The following is a 10,390-nucleotide window of genomic DNA, read 5'->3' as shown; positions in this document are numbered from 1 at the left end:
GTTATTTATTAGTGTTTCTTTATTATCTCCCAACAAAGCAATATCGTCCGCATATGTTAATATTTGTGTTGTACCGTTCAACTGCAAACCATCATTACTCTTCTGCATTTCTTTAATAGCATATTCCAATACTAGATTAAACAGAAGAGGTGACAATGCATCCCCCTGCTTTAATCCGCTATGAATATTAAAAGTTTCCGACATTTGATTACCCATTCTTACTCTATCTCTAAGGTTAATATTTCTAATTAATCGATCTAATTAATCGATAAAATATACATTCATCTTGTCTCTAAATTTATTGTTTATATAATTTGGAATATTAATATTTCATGTGTGTGTAATACTATTATTGGAATGCAAATTTATGACCTACAAGCGTATCAAGCTAGATGGAGTTAAGCGGGGAGCACAGACTCTTGCATACCGCATAACACATAAAACTTAAGAAATTCAAGCAATTATAGTTCTTTATTTCATGAAAAGGAAGGAAATGAAGGACTTTGATTCACTTTCTTATGCATTACATGTTATGCGTTTTGCAAGAGTCTGTGCTCCCCGCTTTAGGGACAAGAGATTTCAATATTTCAGGTGTTGAAAATTCTGGATGCGGCGCGCATGTACTTGTTTTTCGCGATTTATTTTTTGCCTTCGTTTTCCGTCTTTTTGTTTGTCACAATTACAAGAGTTTTCATAGCAAAACAGTTGTGTCTCCTTATTGTGCATTAGAATAGAAACTACTAAGGGCACGCTTTCAAGACAACAACGTGTCTAATATTTTAAATAACAATTATAAAATAATATTTAAAAAAATTTTCCAAAACAAATGAACTATTACAAAAGATATATTGTAATGTGATAGATAAAAATAATTTCTATAGATCTGTTCGCGTTGTTTGTACTTTTTGTACTCAGCATCTTCGCTTTCTTTTTTTTCAACACCCAAATATGTATTTATCTCATTTTAAGCTCCTAAGTATTTAGCTAAGAACTTTGCGTTGACAGTAGCGACACAAAATCAGACGGCAGTCTGACGTAGCCACACATTCAAACACGAATCTATGTACGTGTGTTCGCCTTCAACGCGCCGAGAGTGAACGAGACAGCGAGCTCCTCACACTAGTTGCTTGTTTTAAGCGATCGAAAATGCTTTCTCGACCGCTCGGCGGCCCTCGGCATCAATAAGGAACGAGGGGCATTCTAAATAATATAAGTTTTAATAAAGTGTAGTAATAGTGTATCCCTTCCATTAATCCAGAATTGTATAAATTATGTTAAAACGCAATAGTTAAACGAGATATTTAATTGTTAACGATTTTTCATGCGCGTTATATACGTCCTTCATAAATTCGAGTAGCAAGAGTATAATTCAGTAGAAGTAAAATTTTACCGGAAAAAAATTATAAATCACCATTTCTCTTCTCGAAAATCTTCAAAAGGCTATTAGAAAAGAAATGCGTATGTTTGAGACTCGAGACTTGTGAAGAAAATATGCGAAAAAAATCGAATAGTTGCAAAAAGCATGTTTTTCTCTTATAAAACGAAAGATATTGATTGTATAGAAAAAAGTTCGATATAAAAAATATAGGTATTCGAAATACTTACAAAATGAAACGTGGAACATTAAAATTAATCTATTAGTTAAGTAGAAAAAAAATAAACATCAAAAAAGTCTTTTCTTTCTCGCTCTCTGTTGCTCATTGAAATTTAAACGTTTTGAAATTCGCGTAAAATGTACCTCTCGTAATGACGAACAAATTTTGTGTTATTAAATTTTGTGTTATATTAAATGTTACTTAATTTTTGTAAAAAGCTATTTGTTCACTAAAAACCTGTAAAAAACTTAATTTCTTCATCTTTAAGCAGTCGCACAGTAATTTATAGTGGTAATTTTTCTTCTTTAAGAGTTGCATTATCACGTACACTTAATAACAAATCGATTTTTTGCAATTAAACTATAAAATTATAAAACGACTTTGAAAAGTGGGTATCTTTTTTGTATACAAAAAAATGGAATAATTCCATTAATATGCATCATATCAAATAGCCGTGTAAAGCATTCGACAGCTGATATTTTTCTATGAATTTAAAAAAAAAAGGTTACCCTCTGATTATTAGAAGCCGAAATAATTTTTTTTTTAAATCACTGTGGCTCTAATTTAAGATTAAGAGTTTCTGGCACCAATTTGTTAAGGAAGAATTTGCTGTTAAAATTCTCAAATTTTTTGCTGTCGAAAAAGTTTGTTTAAAACCATCGGAAATTGAACAACGCGAGCGAGGCAACACTCTGAGCGGAATGAAGAAAGCCGGCGCATGATCGAGTGGAGAAAGATCGGGCCGCTCGGCGACTCGCGCGTATCTGATTTCGGGCGTTAAAATTTGTTAAAATTACATTTTCTCAGCAATAAATTGACATAGAAACATGATTTTTTTCTTAATCTGGAGTAGCTCGATGAGCTATAAACAAATAACTTAACCAAATGTTTCGTAATTGTAACCATGAAATTTTTAGTTCTTCTTTTCTTGAATTTTTATTTTTTCGGTTTGTTATTAAAAAATCATGTTTGAGTGCATGTTTGGAGTGCATGTTTCATTAACAAATTTAAGTCACATGAGCTATGTTTCCTTATTTAATGTGCTGTAAAAAGTGTCCAATTGAATGTACGGAATTATAAGTACAAAATTGTTTTTGTGAATTTCCAGATGCAAATATGATGTATGTAAACAAATAATTAATAAATAATTTGTCAAATGTTAGCATAACTGTTAAAGATATAACATTAACTTTTGTAAATATAAAAGTAAATTAATGTTATACAAAAAATATATTTTGTAACTATCTTTTTTCAACAGTTACGCTAATATTTGACAAATTAATAATAAATAAAATATAACGACAATTGGCAAAATAAAACAATATATAATAACGACTAGTAACAAGTACATTCAGATCTTAGATTAAAATATATGTAAAATAATATAATAAATACTATATAATAAAAACGTTTCGACTCTACAGAGCTTTTTTTATCAGTTTATAACGTAATTTATGTCTTACATACTAACGCATACTCTAGCCATTCCATATCATCCTCCAGATAGCAGTCTATAACCATTGACTTAGATTTAGATTTCCATCATTGCACCATATTTTTTAGTGAAATTTAGTTAGATGTATAAAATTTTTTCTTTTAAAACAAATCCTTGTTTATCAGCGAAGATCGTTTTTGTCCAAATTGATGGTAATAGTCATGTATATAAAAGATCTAGTAAATCAATGTATTTAAAAAGAAACTATTATTTAAATTAAACTCATAAAATTTTTTTGAATCTAGTAATAACTTACAGTTATGATGTAAAATAATTAACTTTAGGAATTAAAATTGAAGATATCTGGAGATGGCATTTTATATTCTATCTATTACTCTATTCCAAGAATGATTGAGAATGTCAGCTCGACAACGAAACAATATTTATGTGTGTTGAATTTTAAATTATAGTTACTTAACATATATTGTAGAGTCCCTATAAGAGGGTCAATATGAAACAAAATGGCGTCTAACAGGGATCCTATTAGAGAAGGGTTTTAAACTCTCTACTACGTAGAGCATAGAGTCATGGTGAAAGTTTTGATTAATGAAGTGATGAAATTATTTTATATGTATCAATAAAATTATAAATAAATAAGTCTATACATTATCATAAAGATTTTGAATTAAAAATATATAAAAGATACAGATATTATGTGGTAGGAACATTCTAATCTTGTCATCAATCATATAATTTTAATGTTTTTTTTCGCAGAAAACATGACTAAAACATGATTAAAACATATTGTCAAAAAGAACATTTAAAATTACTAATATATAGCAGTTCGACGATGGCATTTTATCATAAAATAAAAGTATTGTTAAATAAAATGTTATTTCATTACTGTTTCATATCATCACTATTTCAATTCCAAAAGTGTAAAACAAGTTCAGCTATAGAAAACAGATATACTCGTACAGTTCAGCTATAGAACATCTACTTCTGTTAATATTTTGTAATTTAACAAAATTCTGCTTGTCAATATTATTAATTTAACGAAAATTCTACTCTCACAATTTCTAAAATTTAAATCACCGCATTTACGATACTCAAAGTGGGGATATAATAGCATCGATGATTGGTTGCGCCAATTTTATTTCAAAGCCAATGAAAATTTTGACAAGATTGATGCGACTCTCTTATAGAGACTCTAATAAATATATTGTCTATTGAAACGCATATAGTGGTGAGTATCGGAATTAGCTACTTATAATCTGAAAGTTAAAATTTTAAAATTTCAAAATAAAATTCAACCAGCATTTTCGTATCTTTTTTACAATTAATATCATTTTCTTGTTTATTTGTGTGTATCATCTCTGCAATCAGTCTTTTGTTGTAATTACGTTCAAAATTCAAAATTTTTACATTCTCTCAATCAAAAATATGATTAAAAGTATGTTCAAAATATGTTCAGAGATAAACGAATGTTTACATGGATCAAATTTCATATTATTTTTGTTCTTTTAGTCTCATTTTAAGTTGCTTTTTTATTTGGCCCACATATGAAGCATTGCACTCTTTACAATTGATTTTATAAATTAGATGATTACTATTACATGTCACTTTTCAGTTTTGTCTTTTTGGACCTTTATGAATTTACTAAGTTTATTAATAGTCCGAAAACCAATGATAGTTGTTTTTTATTAAAAGTCGACGTTGCTAACTCCTATACTGCTCTTATGTAAGGGACTACTGCAACATATTTTTTTGTTGCATTGATCTTATTTTCCTCTTCTAACGAATTTACAAATTTAGATTTATTTACGAATAAATTTTTTAGTCTTTTATTAATGACGTTATAAATGAGTTCCAGAGGGTAACCATTGTCTAACAACATTTGTTCGGCAAATTACTTAATTATTTGTTTACATATGTCATATTTGCATCTGCAATTAAATTCACAAAAACAATTTTGTACTGATAATTCTGTACATTCAATTGTTCTGTACATTCAATTTTTACAGCATATTAAATAAAGAAGCACCACACCATGATAAATAGCTGAACTTATAGGCAAGAAAAAGTAATATTTTGACGACGAAATTTATGTTGCGTATCATTTTGTTATTATTTGCTTAATTGTGAAAATGTGACTTGTTTCGTACTTATCAAAGTCGTAATTATCGAAAAATTAAAGTTATTTTAAAATTTTATATATAAAAGCGTATTTTTTATTCGTTTCAACAGCTGTCAGACCGTGTGTTTCTGTCCGAATATAGGCTTATTTTATGTGCCTTTTATGAGGATTTACTGACTATCAAGGGAAGAGAGGACAGTTTCCGTCGATTTTTACAAGTTTTAAAGCGATCTCGTCAATTAAATTTATCCAAATTGTCTTTACTTACAAATGGCACGTAACATAGCGTTTCGATATACTGCACTGTCAGTAATGATATTGTGATGTCATAAAGCAGTGCTGCAAAACCATTCCGATATTGATAATACTATTTTTATGCTTAGCTGGAGCTGTTATAACGAAACGGTGTTCGCAGCACTGCAAATAATCTAAAAGAAACCATGGCTGCAAAACTTGTGATATTGTTAGAATTAGCGAAGCATTTAATAGATTCAGATAATGAATATTGAGACAGAAGAAATTAAATCGTTATTGGTAATAATTTTGCATGAGAAATGTCTAATGCTACATGCACGTTGTAAAAATTATGTGGAAGATGTATCATCATACAAAGACACAGAATTTAAAATGCATTTTCGGTAAATGAATGTAAATATTATGGAAAAATTTAATTAATTGTATAATTAATTAAATGTTTTTGTAATATTATATATAATTAATTATTCAGACAGCACAGTAACGTTTTAAAAACATATTTAAAACTTACATGTTCATTCGTACTAAATCCATGGACGTTTGGAACCCAGATTGAAACCAAGTCTGGATGTCCAATGGATGTCCTATGCTGTCTGAGTATATATAAATAATTTATAGATAGATTTAAAAAAGATATAATAGGATGTGAACAGAAAAAGATGTAATAGAAAATATGTGCATAAAAAATTTGTTAGTGGGAATTAGCATTTAATGTTTCCAATAATGTTAAAATTATAATATTTGTTAAAATTATTATAAATTGTACAATAAAAGTACTGCAGTTAATTCATAAGTTATGAAGAAAAACTGTCAAAGTAATATAATATGCATTGTTTTAAAATGAAAGTTTCGTAGTACTTTCCAATTTTTATTGGAATTGTTAAAACCAAGATTGGGTAAACAAAGTAGCAAATTTGGTAGACATTCAATATCACCTGAAAAACAGTTATTTATAGCCATATGGACTATGGCTACACCAAATTCATATAGGTAAAAATAAATATACACATAAACTGTTAAATTATAAATTTATATTAAAATATTTAACAAATGAACTATTTAGATGTGTTTCAGATAGATTTGATGTCGGCAAAGCTACTTGGCACAGTGTTCAAAGAGTAGTGAATGCTTTATATGCAAATGTGACAAAATTTATTCGACGGCCGACCAGAGAGGAAGCAGAAGAAACTATAGAAATAATTCAACGAAATCATACGTTTTCAGGAGTCATAGATGTGATAGATGGCACACATAAACTTACTGCTCCAAAAGACCACAATGAGTCTTATGTTAATAGAAAAGGATTTCATTCGATTCAGCTACAAGTCGCTTCTACTTTTACAGATTTGTATATTTTATTAATGTCTTCCTTTATCTTTTGATATTTTAAATCTATATACATATTTAATGTATTGAAAGTATTAAGTACATCTGATTTCTAAAAATTGAAATTTTATTTCAAAGAATTCGGAAATTCACATTTCTTTATTTTAATTAATTTGTGATGCAGATCTAAAATTTATAGACTGTTACGCGGGCCAAGTTGGTTCTGTGCACGATATGTCTTTAGACTATCGAATTTTGAAAGCATGTATAACGATAAAAATTTTCCACATAGTCATATATTGGGCGATGCAGCATACCGTATCTTACTTAATGGTACCGTTCAAAGACAACGGTCATTTGCCTGAAAGACAAGTTTATATCAATAGACGTCTCTCTACCGTCAGAATAAAAATGGAACGATCAATAGCTCTGTTAAAAAGTGACTTTCAAAGTCTTTTAGACACACTTCCAATGCAGAGAACAGATTTAATTCCAAAATACATAATTGCATATTGCATTCTACACAATATCTGTTTATTAAAAAATGATATAATCGTTATTCCTATCATCGTTAATAATGAAAGTAATATTACGGAACAGTCGAACACATTAGAAAGTAATACTTCACAAAGGGAAGATATCGATAAAAGAAATTGCATGTATGCTATAGCGCAATATAATTGTTGAGTAAATAATATAGATTTTATATTAGTTAGTTATAATATAGTTTTAAAGAAGATTAAATATAAGTTTAAGGTCGGTATTTATAATCTTTTCTTATTTTTGAGACCACCTTTAGTAATAACCTTAAGATAATAGTTTTAAAATATCATAATAAATAACAATAAATAAAGGGCAAAGTAAGAGTCAACACATTTTTTTAAAAGTCATACAATTAAAAGAATAAAATACATGTACAGAAAAGTAAAATAAAATATATAATAAAAAATATAATAAAAATAAAAATAAAATACAAAATAATATTACAAGTTTCGACTATCGGATTGAGCCTCCTTCAGACGTTAAAAACATTTCGGAAAAGACGGTAAACAATAATTATCGCAAATGTTCACAAATTAATAATAATCGCAATACGGGTGAATCTCGATGTAGAACTCGACATTATTCACGTATGATAAGTCAGTCAAAAATGTGTCATATCTCTTAAAAAGTTCTAGTTGGTAAAAAAAGGAAAAAGACTTCTTGTGAAAAAGTGAATGAAAATATATTAATAACCGGAATTAGATAAGAAATAAAAACTCACCAAAAAAACCACATGTGTAGATTATTCAAACAAATGTGTCCATAAAAGTATAACAAATAGTCATTGTAATACAAAAAGACAAGCAAAATATCATAAACCAATCACAGAACTGTATTAGCATCTTAAGATATTGCTTGAGACGATCATAAAATAAGAAACTACAAATACGAGCATTATGAATGCCGGCTTAAGATAGATCTCATATAACTTAAATATACAAATAGAATAATTTTAATATAAATTTAATATAGGTTTACATTAACCAAACATTGTTACAAATAAGTACATTATAATTATATTAATACTAAAAATGAAGAACTCCTATGGCATTACCAATCTTTCTATACATCCTTCTTTTTAATTTACATATATTGAAACCTAGATTTTTTAATCTACGTAGAAATGGGCATAAATGTTCTAATTTAGAATAATAAGAAAAATATAAGTATATAAGTTAGCTCAATAATGTTGTCAAACTTGTGAAATTACAATAGTATTTTCTTCATTTTAATTTACTTTATTTTTACAAAATGTGGATTTGTCCTTTATTTATGTAATAATATTACCATTATTTTTAACTAACATTTAACTAACGTATTTTTAACTTACTTCCTACAGATTGTATGGTATTTCGTTTAGCTTTTTCCAGTAATTGGGTAGCAAAATTTATATCTGCAAATTAAAACAATATTTAGATTTATGACAATTGTAATCCTTAATTGTCTTTATACCTGTTCGTGCTTTCTCCGCATCCAACCTGTTTATAATTATTTTATATTCCTTATTATTTTCAACATCTATGAGACAGATTTCTTCCAAGGACGCCGCTATGTTTCTACTGCAAATGCCTCATCTTGCCAACTGCAATAATGTAAGCAGGAAATGACGACAAAATCTATAACGTCGTATACATATAACAATACTCTTAAAGTTTACTACATTATATATTGGAATGGCATTCGCACTATTGCTAATGCTGGCAGTGCATATCAGAATGCACCCATAAATTAACGTGTCATTTCTCGCTTCTGATGTCATGATTCCAACATAGCCGCCGCAATTAATCAGCCTTAAGGGTACGTTTCCACTAAGCGCGTCACGCGTCGCGTCGTCTATCGCGTCACGACGCGGCGCAAAAGAAGTTCAAGAATAGTCATACTAATTTACGCTGAACGCGTTACCGTAAATCAACGCAATGCATGATCGAGCATATAACCTAGAATTATGGAGGCCTAGAATTATTGGCAGCATTTATGAACGAAAATTTTTGGCATGATACTATTGCATAGATGAATGAAACTTATGGAAAAGGAAAATCGAAGGTTTTATCGATTCTGAGAGCGTTCCATACTTAAAACGAGACCAACTCATGGGAACTGAAAACATTTGATACAGGAGCTCCGCTTATATGATCATGAAACTTACTTCAACTTTATGAGAATTATCACAAACTTTTGAAGAAATTCTTTCTTTGGTTGAATCATAGCTAATACGACAAACAACAAATTTTCGAGAACCAATCTGTGTAGAAACTCAATTATCATTAACAATTCAGTCAATTTGTCTTTAGAATCTTTTATCTCTAGAATGTCGAGCAAAATTACGATGCGTCACGTAAACAGTCGCGCGTTAAATGATACAATAAAATGGGGATGTTTTGATTGATTAACTCGTGACGCAAACCGACGACGCGACGCGTGACGCGCTCAGTGGAAACGTACTCTTAAGTCTAAAAATTTTTGGGGATTTTATAAGCAACGCAAACAGACCTTATATAAAAATAATTTTTATTTAAACTATAGAAGCCTATTATCAATGCCTTAATCTGCTATGAGCTAGGTCGGGTATGTCACACTCAACTGATTTTGACTTATGATTTTTATTTACTTTAACTTGATTAAATTTTTAATAAATACAATTTTCTTATAATTCTGAATATTTTATATATAGATAAAAGGGAGCATACAGCCATAACACTAGATGTCTTAAGCGAAAGTCATATACTTAAAATTATAATACGAGGGCAAGTCAATAAATTTTTAGAAAAACATAGCAAAACACATTTTTTTTATCAATTTATTTTTATTTCTCAACATAGTCTCCTTTCAGCTCGATACACTTGACTCCAACGATTCTCCAACTTTTTCAAGCCGTCTGAATAATATGGTTTGTCCCTTCAAAATAAGCCTCTGTTTCAACGATGAGCTGCTCTCTGGTGGTGAATCTCTTTCCTCCGAACCATTTCTTCAGGTTTGGAAGCAGGAAATAGTTGCAGGGGGTTAAATCTGGCGAATATGCTGGATGGGGAAGCAATTCGTAGCAGAATTCGTTGAATTTGGCCATTGGTGCACGTGTGAACCTGTGCATTGTCTTGATGG

General features: G+C 29.3%; 1 protein-coding gene and 1 long non-coding RNA gene across 2 annotated transcripts; one reads left to right on the top strand and one right to left on the bottom strand.

The window, feature by feature from the left end:
* The first annotated feature begins 5,990 nt into the window (after positions 1 to 5,990).
* On the top strand, positions 5,991 to 7,435 carry LOC108755177 (putative nuclease HARBI1). The gene is made up of 4 exons (XM_018498031.1): positions 5,991 to 6,019; positions 6,278 to 6,412; positions 6,486 to 6,748; positions 6,918 to 7,435. The coding sequence occupies exons 1-4, from the start codon at positions 5,991 to 5,993 to the stop codon at positions 7,433 to 7,435; spliced, it is 945 nt and encodes a 314-aa protein (XP_018353533.1).
* Positions 7,436 to 8,661: 1,226 nt separating this feature from the next.
* On the bottom strand, positions 8,662 to 9,112 carry LOC108755212. Its single transcript, XR_001939753.1, has 3 exons — positions 8,978 to 9,112; positions 8,744 to 8,873; positions 8,662 to 8,684 (listed from the first exon to the last, which is right to left on the bottom strand). It is a non-coding gene; the product is annotated as an uncharacterized LOC108755212 (long non-coding RNA).
* Positions 9,113 to 10,390: the final 1,278 nt, after the last annotated feature.

This window comes from Trachymyrmex septentrionalis, unplaced genomic scaffold (genome assembly GCF_001594115.1).
Source record: "Trachymyrmex septentrionalis isolate Tsep2-gDNA-1 unplaced genomic scaffold, Tsep1.0 scaffold86, whole genome shotgun sequence".
Taxonomy (NCBI): Eukaryota; Metazoa; Arthropoda; class Insecta; order Hymenoptera; family Formicidae; genus Trachymyrmex; species Trachymyrmex septentrionalis.
The sequence above is the reverse complement of the archived record's forward strand: the minus strand, read 5'-3'. Positions and strand labels throughout refer to the sequence as shown.

What these genes read in the sequence shown, in the direction of transcription:
- LOC108755177 (XM_018498031.1), top strand. Translation starts at nt 5,991, where the DNA reads ATGTCCAATGGATGTCCTATGCTGTCTGA. An exon ending in GGATGTCCTATGCTGTCTGA is followed by an intron (nt 6,020 to 6,277) that starts GTATATATAAAT and finishes AAAGTTTCGTAG; the next exon opens with TACTTTCCAATTTTTATTGG. An exon ending in GCTACACCAAATTCATATAG is followed by an intron (nt 6,413 to 6,485) that starts GTAAAAATAAAT and finishes TGAACTATTTAG; the next exon opens with ATGTGTTTCAGATAGATTTG.